The following is a 26097-nucleotide window of genomic DNA, read 5'->3' as shown; positions in this document are numbered from 1 at the left end:
AAGCCCACATCACTTCCTGCTCCTCTGATTAACCATATTCTATCATTGTGTTGTCTAATGTTTGCCTTACTTTGCTTTGACAAACAGCATTTGGCTCAGTCTATGTAATCCTAGTGGTCTCAAGTGTTGACACTGTTATATACATCATGGGAACACACTGTAGGATGCCAGAAGTCACGTCGTTTTAGACTGCAGAGTTGGATGATGAGCTTCTGGCCCTCCCTCTAGAATGTATGACATCCATAGGGGTTACTCCCTAAAATATTCCTTAATCCTTTTGGCTTTAATAAATTACAAAAATACATTACAAATTAGAGACATTTAAAACAACACATGGCAGTTTGCATTTGGGTGATGGCAGGAGTTTGTTTTCTTACATGGTAACTTGCTTTTATTTGGGATGAAGGATGTTACTTAAATAATTGGGGCCCTTCAGTGCGGGTATGACTGTAGGAGCATCGCTTGGTTGAAGGAACATTTGCTTTTGGCTTAACTGACTCATTATTAAATGAACAGCTTGGCAAATGGTTATTAGTTGCCCAGCAAACTGTGAAGGGTTTGAGAGTTTAATCTCATAAATATAGTTGTCGTTCTGCCTGCCAATTTTCTTTTTTTCCCTTTTGGCCATTTGTTTGAGGATAATAGAAAACTGAGGTGGAGGAGTTAACTGATTGGTTATCCCAACACTAATCCCAGTACAAATATTAGTCCAATAGCTCCATACAAGCTACAAAGTATAATGACGGTTGGCTCCAAATAAAGAAGCCTTTTGTTATAGTCTACATTGGGAATGGAATGTCATTAACAAGAGCTTTTTGTCTTTACTCAGAATATAGCTTTTATTTCAGGCTTAATTACAGTACACTATAGTATAAATTAAGCACAAGGATGAAGCTGTACTTTTCCAGATCTATTTGGCCTTCCATTTTAAATTAGGCTACATAGTGCATAGATTTTGCTGGGAGTGAAGCAACAGATTGCCGATCAAAACTTAGATGGAAGCTAGGGCTTCCACAATTCATTGTTAATTTTAAAAGCATGCATACATTTAAGACTTTTACTCTTAAAATTTCAACTTTGCTTTGCTCTTATGGAAATTGCTACTGCATGCTTGTCTATTTCTTGTTATGTGGTGACCAATAAAATTGTGCCTTTGTCATTTAACCGGTTTTCAAGGTCACTTTCCCAGAGTGGAAAAAGCTTTGAAAAAACTGGGGAGAGTTGGGTTCTGCTTCTGCCACTAACTTGTTTTTAACTTTAGTTACCGAAGAGCTCTGGGTTAGTTTAAAAGAGCTAAACTGAAAGATCTCTAAGATGCCTTTAAGAGTCCTCAGAATCTGTGACTGCACATAAAAGTACATTAACATTTTTTTTTAAGGTACGGAGTGTACATGAAACTTATGCACTGTTTGGTTATATCGAGAAATTGCTCCCGATGTTTGTGTTTTTGGGGGTGCTGTGTTGGAGGTCCCAGCCATCTTTCAACTATCAGCAGAATATTTCTGTGGAATATATTTAAAGTTCTTGTGCTCTTGTGTGCAGCTGGTGGTCCTGGACCCAGTCTCCTGGGCCAGCAAATGCTATGTTCCCTGGTGTCTGTTGAGCCCTCAGTTGCCCACAAACTCCACATTTTCATCAGCAGTTGGCTGCCGGGCATGGGAGCTATGTAAGGGTCCAATTGGAGGTCAGCAGGGAGATCGTCATTCCAGTTCTGTCCTTGGTTTTCCTGGGGCCAGTTATAGCAGTGTCATTTGGAGGTACTCGTAACATAGCTGACTGTCTAAGGACTAGTACTTTTATGACTGTGTGCTTAGCTCCATTAGTCTGATTTATGAGTTTGCCTACTAGCAATGGTTAATTTATTTCTCTCATCCTTTTTATTCTCCCTGTGATGTCCAGTTGTAATATAGTGTGTATGCATCATTATTTTTCATGTGAAAGGATACTAAACTTAATAAGTTTATTGTTTTGATCTTTCCTTAACCTTGAACATTTGACCTTTTGGTGTCTTGATATATTTAGAGAAGAGAAGAATGGCTTTTGGTTCTTAAGGATGTACTACTCCCAAGTCCTTTTCAAACAAAGAGAAATAGAACTCATAGTATAGTCTTTCTAAGGTTGCCAGACTTTTGTGGTCTGGTTTATTGACACATGAGATTGTGTGGAGCAAAGTTGCTGTCATCCTTTCAACTTCTAGTACTGCCGTTGCTTGCACTTTTATTATTTCTGTGGGTTCACATTTTGGCAGTGTTTGGACATCCGGCATCCTAATAATCCTTTAATTCCATGGGTGCATGTTATATACAGGTCAGTGCACTGCATCATCTCACAGACTGTACCATGAGTTAACTGGAAACCATTGTTCTTGGAAGAAACAATGGCCACTGGGATCTTTATCTTGTGAAAGTGTTATGTCATAGAAGTCACAATTATCGACTATTTGCTGGCGGTTGGAGCATCTGCCTCTCCTGATGAAAGTGTCACCTCCCAACCCCCAATCCCTGCTCCATCCCTACTCACCCCAGCCCCTCTGTCCCTATCCCCCCTTCTCTGCCTTGTCCCTACCTCCCTTGTTCAGAGGCCACGTGTGCTGGCATATGAGTTTTGGACACTTGGCCTTAGCCCGCTTCTTTATGTCAGCAGGCTGTCAGCACATGTTTCTGTGGTCATGGAGTTGGTTCCACATTTTGCTAAGAAGGATCCAACTCATCCTCATTTCTGAAACAAAGTGATAATTACAGTGCCAGCTTCTCTGAAAATTGCAGAGAGGAAAAGAAAAGTTAGATGAGCTCATTGGCACTAAGTAATTGGTGATTTAAACTGAGACCATTAAGATGAGTACATAACATTTCTCAAAAGCAAGGTAGTTACATATCTAAAATACATTTATTTATGTATTTGGCAGATGCAGAGCTTCCATTGTGTGCTTAGGCCTGTTAAAGGGATGAGTTTGGAGGGTGTGTGTGGGAGTATAAGGTAGTATACTCACTAAAAACTGACTTTAATAACGATTAGGTTGGAACACTAGAGTAAATGTTTCTATTGACATGATGAGAGTAGCATTCAGTCAATCTAAACTAATACTTTTTCTGTGCATTCTTGCGAATTTTCTTATGTGGTGAAATTTGGCCCTTAGCTGATCCTAATCTGTCTGGGTGTAATGATTTGGTTAAGCAGGTGTTGCTGGTTATTTTATGTACTCCTGACCACCCAGCACAGATGCACTGATAAGTTCCTACAATTGTTGTTACTCCCACTTTTGTCAATCCCACAGTGGAATAGTGACTCATTTTAATTAGCCTAACACCCTCTGGAAGATATTTATAGTTTTAGAGCAGGAACCTGTTAACACCATAATTATTAAATCCTACTACATGCTAGACACTGAGCTCTGTGATGGGAAAACAAAGAGGGTCGCTATCCTTTGAGGAACCCATGGACTAGTAAATGAGTATCTACGCTTTTGTTTTGTGCTGGCAAGATATTTATTTTTTATTTTTGACTTTTTGCAATAGTGGGGATTGAATCCAGGGCTTCACACATGCTAGGCAAACACTCTACCAAGGAGTTCCATCCCCAGCCCTTTTTATTTTGTATTTTGAGACAGGGTCTCACTAACTTACCCAGGCTGACCTTGAACTTGTGATCTTCCTGCTCAGCTAGGGTTTATAGGCATGTACCACCATGCTGACCTGGTGGCTTTTTAAGTCATAGATATTTTTCTGCCCTCTTCACTATCTACATAGAAATGGTTTAGCAAGTTAGTGGACATATTACTGTTCTCCAGTGTGTCTCCCACTGAGAGGGGTCCTTGCATTCCAATGGGAATTTAAGACTTGCTAAATGGGTCTGACCCATGTCTTGCAGACTAATATATTCTATGTAAAGATGACTTTGCTTGAGGTTTCTAGAAAGAGCTTGGTTCTCTCTTTTGTGGTCAGCCTTAAAGGCTGATGCTACCCTAGAGCACACTTGATTTCCCTTGAAATCCACTACATGAATAGACAATTAATCAGTCTTTTTTGAAGTCATCTGTCTTTTCAGCTTCTTATTGGTTGATAAAATAAATGCCGTAGATATGATATAGTCCTTCTTTTTTTTTACCCTAAAACATACTCTCTCCAGCCTTTAGGGTGTGCTCCTTGGTTTATCCAGGGATTGATGAACGTTTGGTTCATCCCCTTACTTGTCCTTGACTCTTAGGCTTTAACCATATCCCTCTTGGCCTTTCTCTCTAGACTTGAGTTCTCATATTTTTAGTGTGTCTTTGGTACTTAGTCACAGAAAACTCAGTCTTATTCTTTGATCTTTATATATACATCAATGCCATCAAAAACATAAGAGTTTTAGAGGTAGGAGAGCTATGCTTGTATACTTGTGGGAGAAATCACAGCCCACGCGCCAGGGAGAGTATTGTTTTCTTAAAAAAAAAAAAAAAAAAAAAAAAAGAAGTGAAAACAAAGAAAAGAAGAAGGCCAAAAGTGTTATTAAGTGATTGTTGTGAAATTATGTAATGATCATTAAAATATTTTAGTTGTGATGGATGACAGATGTGAACAAAGTCATTTCAAAGAAGTGGTGACTGTAAGAAGTGGTGAGTGCTGGGCACTGCAGCAGAGGGAAGATTCTCCCTAAGTTGGGATCTGCTTTCCTCACTGCCCACCAATCTCCTCTCAAGGACTTTACACAAATCAGTTTCACCCCTGGCTCTCAGTCCCTGTTTTGCTCATTGAGGAATTAAGGAAAAATTTTATTTTTTTCTCACCAAAGTCCTATGATTGTGTATATTTGCAAATTTGATTTTAAATTCACTTGAATAAAAATATAAATTACTAGCAAGTCATACTTTATAATTTAGGATAGAGTCAGGTCACTATGGTATTGTGGTATGGCAACAACCTGTAAGTCAAGGACTAGGATGCACAGTATGCTGACCCTTCTCCTGTGTACATAGTGAAAGAGTTCCTCAGTCATCTAGCTGCCCTGAACCCAATGCATTCTGGGGTTTGCCCTGTCTTCCTCTATCATCTTTTTAAAGGTGTTTTGCTGTATCTCTCTAAATGGATTTATAGGTAAATCAAGCATTTTTCCATGAGAATACAGCCACTGCTATCATTTTGCTTTCTGCTGCTATTTCTTTTTTCTATCTGCTGTGCCTGCCCTCCCTCCTCCTCTTCCTCCCTATCTCCCTCCTTCTCTCCCTCCCTTTCTTCCCACCTGCTGCCTGCCCTCCCTTAGAGGAACAGATGGATTAGCTATGATTTGTAGGTTCTTCTGTAGAATAAGGTTCTAGATACTTAACTGATTTCATGATCATTTGAAGGGAACAGTTCTCTCCTAACTATTATCTGACGCAGGCTTATCCTATTTCTTTTAAATGAAGTTATAATATTTGGGGATTTCTAAGCAGGCCCTCAAGGCAGAAATTTTGCCCCTCTCTTTCTTTCAATTGAGATATAGGAAAGCAACAACAACAAATGAATAAACCTTAGAAATCTTGTTTTTGTGTAGAAAGATTGCACTGGTTAAAAAGCTTCCAGCTTAAGTTGACCACAAGTAGTGTAATCCATATGTCTTCTTTATTGCCGAATACTATGAAAGTATTTTTCCATTCTTTTTGATCTTAAGAATTTTCAAAGTAGTAAATATTCATATCCCAGATCATTCCTCATCATATATGGGAACAAATTGTGTTTGTCTGCTTGTTGTATACACCAAGGGCCTAACACTGAGAAGGAAGCCTGCTGCACTAGATAGAGTACTATTTTGAATGTTTCAGGTCTGAACCACTAAGTTCTGTTCTGTTCGTTTCTTGCTACTCAGCTTTGTGATTATTTCCATGTGATTTAATGTTTGTGTTTATCCAAGTATCTATCATCTAGTTCAAGGCAGGATTAGAAGTGGAAAATTTGGGGCTGTTTTGAAGACATGAAAACATTTTAAGAAATTAGAGAATGAATACTTATATGCAAAACAAATTTATTTTTATAGTTCTAAAGTTACATTAGCTTAGAAATATGTATAATTCATTTGGAGAAAGCAGTTTTCATTTTTTTGGAACATCAAATTTAAAAGTTATACCATAGTTTCTTCAGATACTAAATACCATAATTGAATTTACTTTTAAGTGTTTTTATACATTTGTTAGAGATGGCTCATGAAGAGGGCTCGATCTCATGCTCTTTGTTCAAAAAGTAACCAAAAATTATCATGGCAAAGACACTTTTCTGGGCTTGTGTGTTATCAGTAACAGAGATCCAACACAAGCTCATTTTCAGAGTAGCACCCCTCAGATTGAACACAATGTAACGACCCTCACTTTTTATGCCATCCTCATAGACAAAAACGGGAAAGGTTTGGGTTAAGAGGAATGCTTTTGTCCCTTCCTGGGCTATTTTGAAAAGGACTGTGCAGTACTCAGGGGAAGGTGGGAGGGGTCTCTGCCCCTTTGGCTGGTGAGTGGGGAGGTTCCCTGGAAGAACCCCCAGTGGCTTTTCCTGTGCGATGCCTAGGAAAAGACATAGCATGCCTCACATTCTCAGCCCTTTCTTGAGGAAACCAGATTGTACAGCAGTCCTGAAAGCTGGCCCTTTGGTTTCCAGTAGTACGGATTGGCTGAAAAGAAAAATTTTCCTGTTTCTGTTTCAATGATGTCTTCAACTTGACTTTTTCAAGTGCTCCCTGTCACAGTTCATTAAATGATCAAAAGGCCGTTGTAGATGACAGTGTCTGAGTCCCATTCCATGATGGTGCTCACAGAAATTTTGGATCCCTTAAGATGTTGTCATATATCTATATCTATATCTATATATAGATATATATATTATAAATATATATTAATGTTGAAACAAATTGCTTGAGTTTTCTCTTTCTTTCCTTCTTCTCTCCTCTCCTCTCCTCTCCTCCTTTCCTTCCTTCCTTCCTTCCTTCCTTCCTTCCTTCCTTCCTTCCTTCCTTCCTTCCTTCGGAGGAACCCAGGGCCTCACACATGCAAGGCAAGTCTTCTACCACAGCCACAACCACAGTCCCACCACTGAGTTTTCTTATAGTGTTTCAGTGTCATTGTTTTAGGGCTGGGGCTAGAGGTGTGGCTCAGTAGTAGCACTGCAGGGGGAAAAAAAAATAAGTATTTTATTCTTTGACCTCCCTTTCCCATTTCTTTGGAAGAAAGTAAGTGTATCACTGGTTTCTACATTTTCCAGCAAGTTCTTTAGTTTTCTCACTTTTTGCAGAGCTTCCAATTCTGTGACACCATAATTAAGCAAGTAAGCTCTGGGCTGTACATTTTAATCTGTTAGCAAGTAGATGTTTACCCATTGTGATTTCCTGGCTGTTTTGGGGGGATTTTCCAGACCTCCAAATGCCATGACACTTTAGACTTTTGCAACAACAGTTCTGTCTAGTTTTAAAGACTTCTCTAAAGAAAGAGCCTACAGAGTGGGAGAATATCTTTGCCAATCATACTTCAGATAGAGCGCTAATCTCCAGAATCTATAAAGAACTCAAAAAACTCTACTCCAAGAATTCAAATAATCCAGTCAACAAATGGGCTAAGGAAATGAATAGACACTTCACAGAAGAAGATCTACAAGCAATCAACAAACATATGGAAAAATGTTCAACATCTCTAGTAATAAGAGAAATGCAAATCAAAACCACCCTAAGATTCCATCTCACCCCAATTAGAATGGCGATTATCAAGAATACGAGCAACAACAGGTGTTGGCGAGGATGTGGGGAGAAAGGTACACTCATACATTGCTGGTGGGGCTGCAAACTAGTGCAGCCACTCTGGAAAGCAGTGTGGAAGATTCCTTAGAAAACTTGGAATGGAACCACCATTTGACCCAGCTATCCCACTCCTTGGCCTATACCCAAAGGACTTAAAATCAGCACACTACAGAGATACAGCCACATCAATGTTCATAGCTGCTCAATTCACAATAGCCAGACTGTGGAACCAACCTAGATGCCCTTCAGTTGATGAATGGTATGTATATACAATGGAATATTACTCAGCCATAAAGAATGATAAAATTATGGCATTTGCAGGTAAATGGATGAAATTGGAGAATACCATGCTAAGTGAGATAAGCCAATCTCAAAAAGCCAAAGGACGAATGATATCACTAATAAGTGGAGGATGACACATAATGGGGGGGAGGGAAGGGTTAGTGTTAGGGTTAGAGTTAGGGTTAGGGAGGGGGGCAAGTATGGAGGAAGGAAGTACTGTATAGAGGGAAAAGAGGGGTGGGAGGGGTGGGGGGAAGGGAAAAAATAACAGAATGAATCAAACAACATTACTCTATGTAAATTTATGATTACACAAATGGTATGCCTTTATGCCATGTACAAACAGAGAAACAACATGTATCCCATTTGTTTACAATAAAAAAAAAAAAGACTTCTCTATAAGTACTCGTTAAGGCTGTTGCAGAATTTATGCTTCCCATATAAAAGATATGTTTTCAAAATATCTAGGCATTTTCCCTTTCTATTCCTGTCTCCAATTAAACTATGCTTGCATAAACTCAGATATGAAATCACATGAAAAGAATTATAGAGCTAAGTGGTGAGAAAAATTTGTCGGTTCATTTGTAAGTGGTTCAAGATGATATTTGATTAACTCTTCCTTGAATAGGTTTTCTCTGTTGGTATTTTTTCCTAAAAGAGGTCAGAGTTTATTGCATGAAAGTATATCATTTTTATAATTAAAAAACTCACAATGACATTTTTAATGCTTGGAAATGATAGTCCAGAAAAATACATTGCTTTTGAAAGAGTTTTGTTAATCTTTTTATTCCATTTCTTGGCCGACATTCAAAATCACTGAAGTTTATTTTAAATCATGCTGCTTACAGTATTTAGTTATTTATGAATATTGATTAAGTTACCTTGCCTAGCAATGCTGACATTATGGAAGTGCAAGCTGGAGAATGACTTTCCGAAGTGTTTTTATTAAACTAGGTTGCCCCCTTGTCATTTAAGGAATTCTTTAAATTGCAGAGTATATTTGGTTATCTCTTCTGTTTGGAAACACATGTTTTATTTGACAATAATTGTAATATATAGACATACATATATAGTATATATTACATATATATGTTTAAATTAAGTTGCAATGTGGAAATGTGCCTGATAGCTAGACCTTTCCCCGTTTCATTGGAAGAAAAATGCATCTCAGTACTTAACTTGAAGCAGAGGTTCTCAGCCTTGGCTTCACAGGAGAATCACCTGTGAATTTTTTAAAATTTTAATTCCCAGGCTGTATCCTAAGCCAATTTGCATCAGCCTCCCTGGACTGGGACCCAGGCATTGGTATATTTTAAAGTTCCCCTCTGATCTCATTGTACAGCTAAGGTTGAGATCCACTGCTTTAGAATAAAGTAAGGAATAGTATCTCCTTACATTTACCTGCAAGTAACATTGGAGCTTGAACAGGTTTGATTTCTTAAGGAAGGTTGAACAAGATACTTTGCCACCATTGTCTGATAAATAAGTATTTATTTAGAATTTGTGTAAGTTGAAAATATAATTTTAATTAAGTATGGTTTAATATTTTGAATTCAGAATCCATTTAAACTCTTCCCTTTCAGCAATAAAATCTTTTTTAGTGTTTGTAAATCTCATGTTCTCAGAAAAAAGAAACCACTTTTAGGTGTTTCCTAATTCTTATATTTTAATTTTTAATTTTTATTTTTTTAGATATTGGGCATTTAACCCAGGGCAATTTACCACTGAGTTACATCCCTAGCCCATTTAAAAAAATTAATTTTGACTAAATTGCTTATTAGGGCTTTGCTAAAGTTGCTGAGGTTGGCCTTGAACTTGTAATCCTTCTGTCTCAGCCTCCTGAGCTGCTGAGATTACAGGCAATGCACCATAACGCCTAGCCTTATATCTTTAAATTTGTATTAGTTCTCCTTCTTTTTTGAGCCCTTTGTGTAAGTATATATTTAAGAGTCCTTATTCCAAAAGACTTTGAGGCAGCTTACCAGGATATGTAGAATGTGACAAGTAACATAAGTTAAACATAGGGTGAAATCATTAGGAAAACACAGAAGGGAACAGTGCAGGAAGGAGAGAAGCTAAAAAATTATAACCAAATGACCTAACCCTGCCTTACAGGAAAGTCCTTGAGCCTTCAGGGCCAAACTCTGTCAGGTGACCTTTCTCAGGAAGAGAGGAGTGCCGCTGCCAAGGTTTCTCTTTGTGCCGTGAGACACAGGAACTTGGGAGACTGAGGTTAGTGATCAGCATAGGGATGCTCACAAACAAAGAACTGAGAATTAATATGGGAGACAAAATGAACTTTTAACATTTGTGTTATGTAGTAGGCTTTCTGCAAGGAGTTTTACCTTTGCTTGTTTTTGTGTACATGCTAGTATTAATCTTGTTTTACAGATAGGAAAACTGAGGCTCAAAGACTGGATAACCTGCCTGGGTATGCAGGCAGGCCAGTGGCAGAGCCAAGCTTCAGAGCCTGGTGTCACTTAAGAGTGTAGCCCTTTTTAGGTAGTTCTTGGATGATCAGATTCTTGTTAATCAGAATTCCTGCTTGTCCACAGTACCATTGATACAGGAGAAATAATTGGGGGTGGGGGGGCAGAAAACAAAGCAATATATGGAAATCTGTCATAAGTACTCTATTCAAGCAGGTTTTTTTTCCCCCCATTTTGAAGGTTATTTTTCATCCAAACCCTTCACATTTCCAGGATAGGATTCTTCATATGCATTGTATTCCCCCAACAACCTTAACATGTCCATCTAAAAGACCATACCATGTTTTGGTCTGTAAAGTTTGCTGAGCTGCTGCAGCAGACGTGTGTGGGTGGCCCTTATCAGTCTTCCCCTGGCATGCTGCCCAGCAGAGGGGCGTCTCTGTGGCTACCACTTCAGTTTCAGCAGATGGGTAGGGCACTGTCCCAGCCCCCCCGTTTTGAATCACCTTTCCCACTCTTGTGAAACATCACTTGCTGTGCATTTCAGCTGAAGGCGTGTGAGCAGAGATGAAATCCTGGGCCATGGCTTGGTTTGGCACTTGATGACAAGTCTGTCTTATTTCACTGAACTTGCAGGATAGCCACTAGGTGATATTCCTGAACTATGATCTAGGCAGATCTGTTGCCTGGATTTCAGAGTTCTGTGATTGATTTCTTCCAACTTTTACCTCTTGTTGTCCATCCATGTGATTTTTTTTTTTTTTTTATCCTTGTCTGGGTGAAATTCAAACCACTTAAATACTTCCTATGTCTTCCTATGTCTAACTGTGGCTTCCCACCCCTCTCCTCAGCCTGGCCTTAGCTACACACTGCCCTTGAGCTGTCCTCCTGCCTGGCCCTTTTTGTCCTATTCCCATCATAGCAGCCATCTGTTTCTTCCTCTCACCTTCCCTTAGCCCTAGTGCCTTTCTGTCTTTCCCCAAAGCTCAGTCTCTGTCAGTTTGTCACTCTAAGTCTGGTTCCTGGACTCACAGCATCAATATCACTTGGAAGCCTATTCTGAATGCAGATCTTGGGCCCCAGTTTTGGTCTACTGAATGGAGCGTGCACATTATTAAACTCTCCATGTGACTGGTGCACACGTTCCACTTTGGGAAACTGCTCCAGATTATGCTTCTGCATAGATTGTGACTTAGTTAAGGGAGCTTGAACCCATTCCTTCTATAGGAAGAAATGGATAAAAAGATTTCATCTTATCTGTTTGTTTGTCTTTGGGCAATACTTTAATTATTTTCAGGGATAGGAACAAATGAATAGTTTGGGAATAAATATCTTTCCTAACCATATATATGAAGTTAGAGCTTTGGGAAAAGCTTGGATAATTTGGAGGGTAGACTGTTACCAAAGGAGGATTCAAACAGCAACATTATCACTGTTTTGAAAAGAAGTAGAAGGGGTCTACTTTTTCTTTTTTCCTTTTTGGTATAGGAGCTTGAACCTGGGGCCTCATGCACACTGAGTTGTATCCCCTGGGGTATGTGTGGGGGGGGTGATATTTTGTGGAAAAAATATTCAATTCAAGAAATGTTTATATTTTTCAAATTTTTACTTTGTTATATCTCTCTAGAAGGAAACTAAACAAAAGGTTAAGATGTAAACTGAGGGCTGTATAGGCCTGTAGAGGACCTTATTTCTTTCCTTCAGTGTATTTCTATTCCGTATTTGGGACTTATCGTAAAACACAGTGACCAGATTTTTCCCAGAGGCAAGTGTCATCCTTAGGTATCAGAGGTGTCCCTGCATTGGGAAGTCAAGTGGATGGGATAGGTTGTGAACCTATAGCCTGAAGCAATGCACTGGCACATACCCCACCCCTGCTCTGATCTGCCTTTAAACTGCTGCTGTGGTTGCATTAGAAAGAGTACTATTTGTGATAGCTCCTCCCCTCCTTTTAGAATTTGTCAGTTATATGCATCAGTTTTCTGAAAAAGTTGAACACACACACACACACAAACACACATATTCACACACTCACAATTTGCTCACTGCAGTGTCCAAGATACTCTGGGTGGGTAGGAGGTGATACTAAAGCCATCTAATGCAAAGGACTAAATAAAAAGTGTGTTTTTCTAGACCCACCCGTAAGTCCTGCTTCGATGCAAAAGAATCTTATTTCACATGAGCATTGGTTGTTTATTTGTGTATTTTGATTAATGATTTTAAAGTTTGCAGTTAGGAAGATAGAAAGACGTTCATTACACTGACTATAAAATGCTGAGAATTTAGAGCACACCTGCATTGAAGCTACATCATCCCATTTATGTGAACAATGGGGCACCTCTTTAAACTGGATCCTACCTAATGCTGTATGCTTTCCTGTGGCCCATCCCCGCCACAGAGCGACTGCTGATGATTTAGAATAGTGAGGTCCCAGGCGGTGTTCCATTTCTCCTTCAGAAGCATCTCATGATATCAGAACCTGACACTGGAAACAGATGGAAACTGGACCTCTGGTTTCAGATTTTGTTCAAAGGCTGGGAGATGTTGAATTAAAAAGTGTCAGATGTAGAAAACCTGTAATCAATTAAATGGGGGAGAGGAATGATAGAAGGAAAATGTTGAATTGAAAAGAAAATAGAAAAGTTTGAATTTCATAGGTGTTTGTCCTCAGTAAGAAGCACTTTACATAAACATATATATTATAAAGTACATATATATATGTATATATATGTGTGTGTGCTTATATATATATACACACACAAAGTATGTAGATGTGTTATGTGTTGTGGGAATTTTGGTAAACTTTTCTGACAAACAGGATCTTCTTAGTAATTTGAGGATTAGGTAGTATTAGATATGCAAAGATAACAGCCCATATTAGAATGTGTTGGTCAGTAATCTTTGAGCAGCTCATTATGATTGAAAATATTCATAAGATGCATAAATGTGCTTTTCGTTCATCATGACTGCACAATAGGTTCCTTTGATGACTTAGGGTCTTGTGGTTGGGGGCAGCACCTTGAATGTGAGTCACACTGGTTGGTACCTTTAATGGAGAGTTAGCTATTGAACTGCAGCTTTATGGGAGTCGTCTGGCAATGCCTTGAAACAGAAAACCAAAAGCAATGTGAACTTGAGCACTGCAGAAAAATGTGTTTGTCTTATTTCAAAGCTCTGTCATTTTATGTCTTTACATAAAATTTTTATTCCTGTAGCGATGTTTCCAAAATGTGACCCATAAAGCATTATTTTTCTGCTGTGCTAATATGGGTTAAACTCTGGCAGGACTTTCAGAGGCTGTGACTCTCAGTGTGAAATACAGTACCCGATGTTTCCCAAGGTTATTTTACTTTGTCTGACCCACCCCATCCTCTTTTTTTTATGGAGGGAATATCTGTCATGGAAGACTGTTTGGGAAATGATGCTCTAGCATTTTCATGTGTTTTTCTGATTGACTGTCACAGCAGTCCTGAGAAATGGACAGTTTTGTTGCCCCTTTTGGGTGAGGAAGGAGATGAGACCCACTGGAGTTCAGGCTGGCACCAGAATCCTGATCTCATAATGGCTCATCTGGTCTTTTCTCTATGCCAAGGCCTTTGGTTCAGGCAGGAGGAACTTTGTTCTCCGTAGCAGGTCTCTCTGCTAGCACACTGGAGGGTCTTCTGGGCCGTACACCCATCTGAATTCCCCCTGTCCTGTGGCTGGTCCATAGGACTCTGTGGCATCCCATAGAGGACTTTCTAATTTTTCCAGTTGCCAAGGGAGAAAGTGAGCCCTTATGTAACTGCTTTGAATTCAGGGCTCAGGCAGCCCCTCCAGGATGCCTTTATCCAGCAAAGTTACCCAAGTGTTCAACTGTGGTTCGCTTGATTTTGCCTTCCCCTTTGTTCACCATAGTACTATGTCATGTTTTGTTCTTTTTGCAGAAAGAAATTCAAGCCATGAGTCAGTGCAGCCATCCCAACGTAGTGACCTATTACACTTCTTTTGTGGTAAAAGATGAACTTTGGCTGGTCATGAAATTGCTAAGTGGAGGTAAGTGGGCTTTGTTGTTGTTTGCTTGTTTTCATCTTCCCCCTTTTCTCAGTCAGCACATATGAGTGACACTTTAGTTTGATCCCTCACTCACATAGTTGGAAGTTATTTGGTTTACTGTTGCCTTCAGAATAGTCCAGATGTCGTGTTTCTTTTCCTTTTCCTTTTTGTTCTGGGGATTGACCTGGGGGTGTTCTATCTCTGAGCTGCATTCCAGCCCTTTTAAAAATTTTTAAAATTTTGAGACAAGGTTTCCCTAAGTTGCGCAGGCTGACCTTGAACTTGTGATCCTTCTGCTGCAGACTCCTGGGTGGCTAGGATTATAGGCATGGGCCACTGTGCCTCATCAGCTTTCTTAGTATTGATATTCAAAGCCTTTCATAATTGAGCTTAACTTCCTGAAGTATCCTTGTCCCCTTCTCCCTTTGTTATGTACCCCAACCTTCTAGGTTAGGTGAGACCCAGGTCCCTGAGTACCTTCTGTGCTCCAATACTTCCAGGGCTTTCCCTGAGCTCCACCTTAGAGGTCTTTTCTTCCTTTTCCATGTACTCAAGTCCTAAGAGGTAATTCTCTGCAGCTACTACTTAGTTTCTTTAAAGATGTTTTTCCTTTTCTTGTTTTAGAGCTAGGGAACAAACCCAAGGCCTTGCTCATGCCATGTGAGTTCTATACCACTAAGCTACATCCCTGCCTGGTCCTTTCTTTTTAAACCCCTTCTTTTGTAACATTCCTTTACACATTGCAATATACTGAGTCATTTAAGTACAGTTTATTAGCACTGTAGTGTTCTGTTCCTGTGCTGTTCATGTTCTACCAGTAAGGACTCTTGAGTCCTTGAAAGGTGGCAGTATGACTGAGGGACTGAGTTTCTGTTCACTTTCCCTTAACTCACCTCATGTGGCTCATGGCAGTGGTACTGGACCTTGTGCATATAGTCCCCTTCTTCAGGGGACTTCCTGAAGAAAGAACTGTGTAATGCACTTGGCTTCCTTCTAGTGGGTCCTTAATAAGTGTTGTTTCAGTTGACATAGGGAGAGAAATACATACTCAGTTATTTCCTTGCAGTTGTCATCAGAAGTGGCACTGTTCTCATCCTTGTTGTATTTGAGAAGGGAAAACAACTTCCCCTCTCTGCCTCAGTTCCCCTGAATTATGCAAGTCATTGACAATTTAATTTCCAAGGTTTTTTTTTTAACATTTATGCATTTAATTTTTGAAAAATCTTTTAACATCACTGTTAGGGAATGAGAATAATAACCATTAATTTCATTGAACACTTGCTCTGTGGCTGGATTCTGTTCAAGGCAATTTACTTATCTTATCTCATTCAGTCTTGACAGCATTCTTGAATGACTGCTGACTGTCTCTTGGTTTCAGAAATGATACCAAAGCTCATAGGATTTAAGCAACTTGTTCAAGATTAAAACACATGGCTGCTGGTGCTGGAATTGTTACCACAGGACCTGTTGACTTAAAAATTATGCTAAAGTTGGGCATGGTGAGTGGATGCCTGTAATCCCAAAGACAGAAGGCTGAGGCAGGAGGATTGCAAGTTTGAGGCCAACTTCAGCAACTTACCGAGACCCTATGTCACAAAGAAACATGAAAGGAAAGGGGATCCTGCTCAGTAGTAGAATGCCCCTGGGTTCAATTCCCAGAACTGTGCCAACAACAAAAACTCAACTATGCTGTACTGCAAATATTCTCACTTTCATTTTGCAGATCCCCATGTTGAAGCTTAGAAAGCCCAACTGGTTTCCTTAGCACACTCAGATCTCCTCCGTGCTGTCTTCAGAGGCTTAGCTCCCTTTGTTCTGAGATGTGAAGTGTGGTTTAGAGCAGAGGAGAACGTTTTGTAGTGCCTGGACAAAGCCACAACTGGTGCAGCTGTATTCATATGATAGTACCCATCTGTAAATCTAATTCCAACTAAGGTGAAATCAGGGACACATTTTAATTAATTTAATTTTTTTTTTTTTTTTTTTTTTTTTTTTTTTTTTTTGGAAGAAACTCTTGGATCAGGCAGAGACTCAGAAATGAGATGACAAAAGCTTTATAATTGGCTGGAGTCTGCTCGCTGCTCGTGTGGGTCTCAGTAGGGAACCTGGAAATCCAAGTTCTGTTCTCTTCCCAGTCCTCTTTAGTCCTGTTATTAGTCTTTGTTTTCTTGAATGCCTACTTTGGTTTTTAATTAAAAAAGGATGAAATCCCACCCCTCACCCCCTCTGCAGAGCCACTTCTGCAGTATTGCGTTGGAACTGCACCTTCCTTGTGTGGAGGGGTGGTGCTTTGCCAATTAGGTGACTAGTTCTCTTCTTGTGGGGTTCCACCACTTTGGGGAGAAAGAGAAATGGTGGTGAGCTGGCCTAGGAATAGTCCCAAGTCCTCTGTTCAAGTTGGAGCTTTTACCTCAATTAACGTTTCACTTTTATAAACGTGTCTTCTCTTCTGAGGACGTGATAGAAAATTCATTGTCATTTTCGTGGAGTCCAATCCAGGCTCCCAGGGCTTTAGGTATGAGGAACAGGCTTTCAGCAGGTTTCCACAGGCAAGGGGAACGTGGGCAGGTGTGGACTCCTGCTCCCTTTTCTTTCAGCAGGCCAGGGGTGCATATGTGTTTGGTGTGGTATATCCTTAGAAGAATAATTATAGTTTTTGGAATTATTGTTCTCTTAAATGACCCCCAAATCCAAGAGTCAATGCATAAGCAGATTCTTTTTCTCTCTGGGGAGGAAAATATGCATTTTTAAAATCTATACTATTTTATCACATGGAATCTCTTAAGGAGAGGCAGGCCATTAGTCTGTTCAGTGGTATCTGATGGGGAAACTCAATCTTCTTATTTAATCAGAAAGAGCCCAGAGCCAAATTCAGGTACTGAGGTAAGCCATTTGTTAACTTTTCAGAAATGTTGAGCCCCAGGGTAATTATGGCTTTTAGAATGACCCAGAGGTTTCAAATATTAATTAGCATGTGTTGAAACATGAATTCACAATGCCAAGGATGCCAGTCAGTATATTATAGTACCATAGTAATTGGTATTTATTTCTTTATTATAGAAGTCAGTACATGAAGCATCAGGGAGATTAAAATAAAGATGACTCAGACTCAGGGAGAGGGATCTTTTGGTTATAAACTGAGGTCTAGCAGCAACATACTTTCCTTACCTCCTACCTGTCTTTCAGGTGTTAAGGAAGAACTGTTTTTTTACTCAGCAGTTCACTACTTTGTTTCTCCTGGCCTCCAACTCCTTTGTCAGTTCAGCTATCTAGAACCCTCTTCCGAGTTTGCACTTAATTATACATATAGAAAGTAGTCCTGAATGATCTTCTAGTCTCAGGGCCCCCCCTCCCTCTCTTCCTCTTTTCCTCCCTCCCTCCCTCTCCCTCTCTCTCTCTCCCCACCTCCTGCCTTTCTCTTTCATGATATGGGACATTAACTATATTGCTCAGGCTGATCTTCATCTCCTAGATTAAGCAATTCATTCTCTTTAGCCACCAGAGTATCTGGGCCTACAGGTGTGTACCACCACATCTGGCCTTTTTTTTTTTAAGTTGGGGTGAAGATTGAATCCATGGCACGGGCTGAGCTGTACCCCCTGCTCATGGACCCTAACCCTTAATGAAAATCATTCTCCTCAAGTTCACACTGAAAGTACTCTTGCAAATTTGGTGCAGATTTAGTGCTTCTGCTCATGGGACTGCCATTCAATTTTTAGTATGTTTTGGGAGCATTTGCATTAAATCTACAAAAAAAAATTTATTTTGATGTTCCCATTAATGTTCTAATAATGGAGTTCTAATCTGAAAACGGAATGAAGGCGCTTGCTTAGCCATTTCTTCTCATCTTCTGTGTTTTCACTCAGGCTCAATGTTGGACATCATCAAATACATTGTCAACCGGGGAGAGCACAAGAATGGAGTTCTGGAAGAGGCAATAATAGCAACAATTCTTAAAGAGGTTTTGGAAGGTTTAGACTATCTACACAGAAATGGTCAGATTCACAGGTATGGTATCACCCGAAATTCAACTCTTCATTTGTTTAGTCCTAATTTGTAAAGAATTGTAAGGAAACACACATTTCAGATAGGTGTTGGCATTGTTTCCAACTTAGGCTAGGGGCTGGGCTATCCTTAGTGGTAGAGTGCTTGCCTAGCATGGGCAAGGCCCTGAGTTCTAGACATAGCACCACCAAAAGAAGGAGAGGAAAAAAAAATGCTAAAACCAACTAAGTAGATGGAAATGAAGTACCAGGGGCTGAGAGTTTAGCTCAGTGGTAGAGCATGTGCTTATTACATGGGTCAAGCCTTAGATTTGATCCCCAGCACTAAAAACATCCCACACTAAAACAAAACATATGAAACAGGAATACATTTTGATGAATTATATTGTTATCCTCTGGATTGGTTTATCTGTTTTCACTGAATTAAGGACTGAATGTAAAAAGTGCTGAGTGGACTCATTAAAAAAGTGGTTAACGTAATTACCCTTGAAGTGTACTCAGTTGAATTGAATAGCTGCTCCAACTTTGAAATATAGGCAAACATTATGTTAATTATTTTTGACATAATGGTGAGAGGGAAGTAAGAGACACTAATTTCATCTTCTTTTGTGACATAGAATGCTAATTCTTGAAAATAGCTAAATAGCATAGAATATGAGTGCCTGGTACTTCAAAAAGGGTAGTGCTACTTTGGTTCATAGGAATTTTTGCAAGTACAAGCATTTATCAGTAATGCTAATAATGTAATTTCTCTACCTTGAACTAGAAGCAGGCTGTATATTGAATGGTCTTTACTGTATTTTTCAATAATCAGGAAAATATTACTTTAGAAATCAAACTTATAAATCATTTTTCTTTGAGTATTATAATTTTACAGCTTCTATATAGTAAATATATTATATGTAGAATATTGTAATTAATATTAATCATCACTATCTTTCCAGAGTAGAGATTGATCAAATTTATTTTTAGAGGGTGATGGGATTATTTGGAATAGCACCCTGGAGAAATTTAAATGGAATTGGAATAGCTTTACACAGACAAAGCTTTAATTCTTTTTTTTGTACCGGTGATTGAACCCAGGGGCATTCAACCACCCAGGTTAATTAAAAATTTTTTATTTTGAGAGAGGACCTTGTAAGTTGCTGAGGCTGGCCTTGAACTTGTGATTCTCCTGCCTTAGCCTCCCAAGTTGCTGGAACTACAGGCATGTGCCACCACACCTGGCACAAGGCTTTAATTCTTGTTGATTAAATAGCACTGTTCAGTTTAGGGACATTCTGTAACTCCAAAACACAAAATAATCTACTCAGTAGTGATTTAATTAAATATAGATAATGATTTCACATGAAGTGAATTCTAACTGTGCTCAAGGAGCAAACTATAAAATGACAATGTACCCTGGTAACTTTTAAAATCTATGGTATAATTTTAATATTCATAAAATAATAATAATAATAATCATATGTTCTGTTTAAAAAATATTCCTGAGTGAGTCAGTATAACACAATGTCTACACTCTAAAATTCATTCCCCATTTTTTTTTTTTTTTTGTTTTTCTAATAGGGATTTGAAAGCTGGTAATATTCTTCTGGGTGAGGATGGTTCAGTACAAATAGCAGGTAAACCTGATAAAAATAAAAACTCCTTACTTGTTTACAGAAATGTTACAATTTCAAGGGCTGTAGATTCTTTCCTATGAAATGAATAAATGCATGTAATCTCTTTTAAGAATGCGTCTGGATGCTCTGTCCCATAGGCCATGCATTTAGAGTATGTTTGGGTCTGAAGCATGTTTTCCAGTGATTGTTTTAGATCTTCAAATAAGTTTTATTTATTTTAATATGTAGAACCTTTTGACAAAGAATGATTGTACTTTCAATTTTATGTTTTCCACTATTCAGATTGAATAGTGGTGATATTTACATAACCATTTATATAAAGCATTTTATTTATAAAAGAAGTTTTTGAGCAAGTTTTTTGAGGAGTTTGAAAGTTTAAAACATTGTATACATTAATTTAAAAACCTCTAACTTGAGAGGTGGATGAAAGAGTCATGAACTCACAAAAGCCAGGACTGACTTTGTTCTTGCATCTGACCCCCCATGGCTGTTCTTGACAGCTGGTGGGCAGGGCTGCAGCAAATGTCTATTGAGTGAACTCATCAGGTGAGCACATTCCTTGTTATTCTAGGTTATCAGAGAACCTAAAAGGCCTGGGGTAAAATGTACCCACTTGTGTATCAACTCTTGTTTTACCCCATATCTTGAGGGTCTCTCTGGGGTCTCCTCTCATTCGTCACTATTTCTCAATGGAGGTACTTTAGGTATATTTGGCTGAATGGCCTTTGCTGTACTGGGCTATCCTTGCCATGGGTGCTGTTCTGCCCTCTGGTTTCCAGGCATGAAATATTATTAGGAGCCGTTGCTAGCAATGCCCTTGAAAAAATCACTGATCTGGCTGTTGTTAAGAATGTTGAAGTTTGCCCCAGATGATTGATCAGCCTAATTGCCTTTGTTTTGAGTTGGTGTGGAAGAATCCTCTTCTAACATAGACTTAGGGTCTTCATATGTTTAGCTATTAGACCAATGTTGATCTTAGTCCTTGGTCACAGTCTTGTTTCTAGACAAATCTAAGGATCTGGGTTTGTGGGAGATGGAAGAGTTCAGTAGGGTGTCAACCTCGATACTAGGGCTAAGCTTCGAGTCTTCTTGTCTCATTGTTTGCCCCTCTATGGGTGTCAAGAACCTCACAGATGAGCCCCTGGCCAGTATGGCAAGTGGGATGCTGACCTCAGCCTCTGAATTTAGTTAGGTACACTTTGGAGGAAGGGGCTTTTGATTTTGATTTTTTTTTTTTTAATGGAAGGAAGACATATTTTAAAAATACAAGTGGAAATTGGGAATTTGTTTCAAATCACATGTATTTCCCCCTGGAGAACTAATAACGAAAGTTATTATCTTTGGAAAGATAGATTTGGTCATGTGCAATGGTTGGTTTAACATCAGTGGAAAGGCACTCTGGGGAATATTTAAGCCCAAAGGCTTTGGAATCAAACAGTCCTTATTTGACACCTATTTCATGACTTAGGGCATGTTGTTTCAAGTCTTAGTTTCCCCATTTGAGAGATGGTGATGATGATGTTCATCTTTCAGGCAGTTTCTGAAACTTAAGATTCAGGGATCTATGAGTACATTGTGTTTTGCAAGAGTTGGAGAAAGGCAGCCACTTTGTAACCAGGAAGCATTTCTATGTAAGCATTATTGTTAAGTAGTTTATCAGGATTCTAGAATAAAGGGGATGAATCTTTAAGACTCCAATGATAAATTTTTTTAATTTTAAAGAAATGCATTTATACTTAATTACTGTATTTTCTACTTTAAAGAGATTATTCAGACTGTATAAGCTTCATGTTCCATGAAACATGGATCCAATCCTGCTTATAGGGTTGATGTAATAATTAAGTAAATGTTCAAAATGCTTAGTACACCCAGTAAAATGGGCAACTGACAGGAACACTTCACTGAGCACAAAATGGAAGTGGCTCTTAGTGTAGGTGAAAAATAAAACTACATTGAGATGCTCTCTATCACAAACTCAAAAGTTTGGCAATATTCTGTTAGTGAGACTTTCAGGAGATAGACATTTTAGTACTTGTTGGTAGTAGTACAAAGTTAAATCTGTAGGGTAGAGGAATCTGCTGAGATGTCTCAAAACTCAAGGTGCAATTTACCCTTTGTCTCAGCAACCAAGTGGGACCTTGGAGCCAGCTCATAGAAGTCACTTATGTACTTGTGTGCATCTCTTCCCAATTCCATGTTTGATGAAATCAAATTGCTTGAGAGTAACCTGGTAGAAGTACTCACACCATGGGAATCTGCAGACACTACAGTCAGGGTCTTTTTTTTTTTTTTTGAGGGAGAGTTCATGGTTGAACATTTACTAGCACACCACTACAGCAACCTCACTGCTAGGAATTTATCCTCCAGTTACAACTTGTTTATATCTGTAATGACGTAGTCATAAGGTTACTTCTGGAGTATCATTTGTGATAGCAAAAGATTGGAAATAGGTGTCCTGGTTTAACATGGTATATGTTGTAGCCACACTGTGGAATACTCGTCAACTACAAAGGAGAAAGCTCTCTATACACTGATGTTAAAAACAAAATTGCCAGACTCCTTGTTAAGTGAGTAAAATAAGAAGATAGGAAACAACAGAGGGAGATAATATGCTACTTTTTGTGAAAGAATGGAGGTGGGGGAGGAGAAACAAGAATCTCTCTCTATTCGTTTGTATTTGTACAAAGACAGTGAAGGGTAATCATGTGGGAGTGAGATTTTTCAGAGTGAACCTTTTATCACATTTTGAATTTTAAAGCATATGCAAGTATGATCTAGTAAAACAAAGGAAAGGAAATGACTCAATAAACTGAAACTGTCAATAAGTCAAAGCCATTTAAAAACCTTTTATTGTGAAAAACTTCCAACGGCAGTCCACAGTAGAAGGAAGGACCCTCTTCCCTTCAGCTCTAGTCATTATCAGTCTCCCTCGGTGCTTCACTCATCTGCCCCTTCTGGCCCTACTTTGGCGGCTCTTGTCATTATTATCTATGTTGGATTTTGTTCTTAAACTACATTAGTGCCTTACATATATGTATTTTTTCACCACTCTAGGGAGTGCCCCTTATCCCACAGGCTAGGGAGAGTTCGGAAAAAAATGCTTCAACGAAACAAGCATCAGCTGAAAAAAATTGGTGAGCAAGACTCTGAAACCATCCAGCTTCAAGTAGTCCAGCTGTTCAGAGTACAGACTTTGGTATCAGCTAGCTTGGTTGGAATTCCCGGGCCACCACCCTCCTAGCTCTGGGACCTTGGGCAAGTTACCAAGTCTTCAGGCTCTGTTCTCTTAAAAGGGGATGAAAACATAATCTACCTCACCGTTCTCTGTGAAATGGAATGAGGTTTTTCGTATCCAGTGACCTTAAGTGGCTGGCGCACAGTAGGCTCGCAGTGATGTCAGTGCTGCTGCACTGCAGCAGCAGCTTCTGCTATTACTGTCACTGGTGTTGCCATCATAACCAGTGTTACATGTTTTAGTCAGCCTTTTTGCTGCTGTGACAAAAGGACCTGACCAGCATAACTATGGAAGAGAAAAGGTTTATGTGAGTCTTGCTCACATCCTGTGTGGGCGAGGGAATGGTTTCCTGTCAGAGGGATGGGCTGGCTGTGAAATAAAGCTATGAAAATAGTACCAGCTGGGGGCAATGACAGGTTAAGCCAACCAGAGGGGTATAGCTTCTCAAAAAGGTGATTGGTAGGTATAAGGTTTCACCGTGAGAGGAGTCTTGTCTCAGTGTTTGCTTCTTCACGAAAAACAGCATATGTGTGGGGGTAAGTTGACTGTTAGACTCTAGTAGGTCACTCCCATCTCCTGTGCTGTGCTTGAAGGTGAGCAGTGAGCTAGGACAGGGCGTCATGTGAATCAGGCATCCTGGAACCAGTGGATTCTGACTAGGAGTTCCTTAAACCAGGCTTCAACATCACTCAGTTCCCATATGGCACATAGAAGGCTTCCTGCATTTGAGGGCTCATGGTTTCAGAGGTCTTAATCCACAGAAGCCTGACTCCATTCCTCAGGGCTTGAAGTGAGGCTGAACATCATGGCAGAAGAATGTGGCAGAGGGAAGCAGCTCATATCATCAGGAAGCAGAGAGAGAGAGAGACTTCACTTGCCAGATACAAATATATACCTAAAGCCATGCCCCGATTCCCACCTCCTCCAGCCACACCCCACCACTTCAGTTATCGTTCAGTTTATCCCTATCAGGGGATTAGATCACTGATTGGGTTAAGACTCTCACAACCCAATCATTTCTCCCGTAAACCTTCTTGCACCATCTCACACGTGAGCTTTTGGGGGACACCTCACATCCAAACCACAACACTGTGGCCAGCAGGATCACAATGTCACTCATGCACCTGGAGACTATCAAACCTTGAGGTTGAGCTCTGAGGGAGTTTATGGGTTATTAAGAGAAATGGAATTTGGAAGTAAGTGTGCCATTAATCTTGCTCTAAGCTGATAAGAAAGTGCAACTAGTTTTCTCTGGTGATGAAATGATCCTGTCTCACCAATAGGGTCAAGGTAGGAGTGAATTGCCTTTGAAATGCAAAGGCAGGTCAACCCATGCCTTATTCTGCCACTCTGTCCCTTGCTAGTCACCTCATCCTATCATTCTTGTCAGATTAATGATCTGAGCTCTTTCCCTGGGCCCTCTGGAACATGTTGTCCTTTTCTTTTTCTCAGCTGAGAATCCTCTAAGGTAAAGTTTCCTGTTTTTCATTCTGTCTCAGGCCTTTGGGTTTTTTCCTCACTGTGGGTAGTTGTGGTGCCTGTGACCCAGTAGGAGGTTACACTTGGGGGTCATTGGCTTAGGATACTTACAAAAAGCCCCCATATGGGGGTGTCATGAGGATTCAGTGAGTCGGTGTGTAAGGGCTATGCCTTTTATGTGCCTGGTACCTAGTGAGGACTTTGTGTTCCAGCTGTTTACAGTTTCCTTGATCTCTTTTTCTACATGAGACTTCTTGCTTGAATAATAACATGAACTGGAATTACTATTCCCGTAATACATAGAGTGGTCTAACACACCATTAAGTAAATGCATTTTCTACATTTTTGGACCTAGAGCTTTCTAGAATTCACATTTAATTTTTTTCCATATTCTTTGACCTCAACACAACATTGAATTTACATAGAATTTAGAATTTCAGATTTTAAAGTTTCAACTCTAACATAAGGTTACTGACTTAAAAAAGCATTTTTCTAGTCTCCTTGAATTGGTAGATACTGCTGCTGTCCCTGTTTTATAGGAAATGACTTCTTGGTAAGGCACTTAGTTACTGCTGGAACAAAAATTAGGACCAGGAGTCTCTGGGTTTTTTGCTGGTATTTTTGGTAGGTAAAATAGGGTATGTGGGTGGAAAGTAGAGGTAGAGACTCCACGGCAGCAATAACAGTGAAACTGAGTCTCTGTTGCTACCTAGTGTATGTGAGCAAATAATACATTGCTTTAATCTGGATGGTCCTTGCCTTTTCCCCTTTGTAACTTTATGCCTCTTTAGGCCCTATATTTTAAATAAAATTCATGGGAGTTTCGTGTCCTTATATTCTTTGAATGTACCTTGAGAATATTATGTACTTTGTTTTAAAGTAAGGGTGTTTTTGTTACTTAAAGACATCAGTCACTCTACCAGACACACGGATTCCTTTTCTCAGAGCTTTGTCAGACAAGGGTGGATACAGGAGCCTGAGTGAGACCATGAGGAACCCTCACCTTCTTATGTGCCTTAGGAGTGTGGTAAGGCTAATGTGCTCGGTTGTATTTACAACAGCACAGGATCTGAGGGAGGGATACACCTGTCTCTTGGCTATGGATGTAGAATTACTAACTAATGTGTAGAGTGCTTCCTATGTGTCAGAACAGGTTGGGACTCACCAGCACTCTATTGGGAAGGAACTATTATGCCCCCTCACCTTTTTTTTTTTTTTTTTTTGGTACTAGAGATTGAACCCAGACATACTTTATCACCAAACTACATCCCTGTCCTTTT

The 26097-nt window shown here is 39.5% G+C and overlaps 1 protein-coding gene across 6 annotated transcripts in view; it reads left to right on the top strand.

Annotated features, from left to right (window-relative positions):
* STK39 (serine/threonine kinase 39) overlaps positions 1–26097 on the top strand; it is a 307203-nt gene that overhangs the window by 56741 nt on the left and 224365 nt on the right. For all 6 annotated transcript variants that reach the window (XM_079131857.1, XM_079131858.1, XM_079131856.1 and 3 more), the window contains exons 3-5: positions 14369–14477; positions 18344–18485; positions 20048–20103. In XM_079131857.1, coding sequence (XP_078987983.1) covers positions 14369–14477; positions 18344–18485; positions 20048–20103 — 307 coding nt within the window. The remainder of the gene's footprint in view (positions 1–14368; positions 14478–18343; positions 18486–20047; positions 20104–26097) is intronic.

This window comes from Sciurus vulgaris (genome assembly GCF_902686455.1).
Source record: "Sciurus vulgaris genome assembly, chromosome: 3".
Classification (NCBI taxonomy): domain Eukaryota; kingdom Metazoa; phylum Chordata; class Mammalia; order Rodentia; family Sciuridae; genus Sciurus; species Sciurus vulgaris.
The sequence above is the reverse complement of the archived record's forward strand: the minus strand, read 5'-3'. Positions and strand labels throughout refer to the sequence as shown.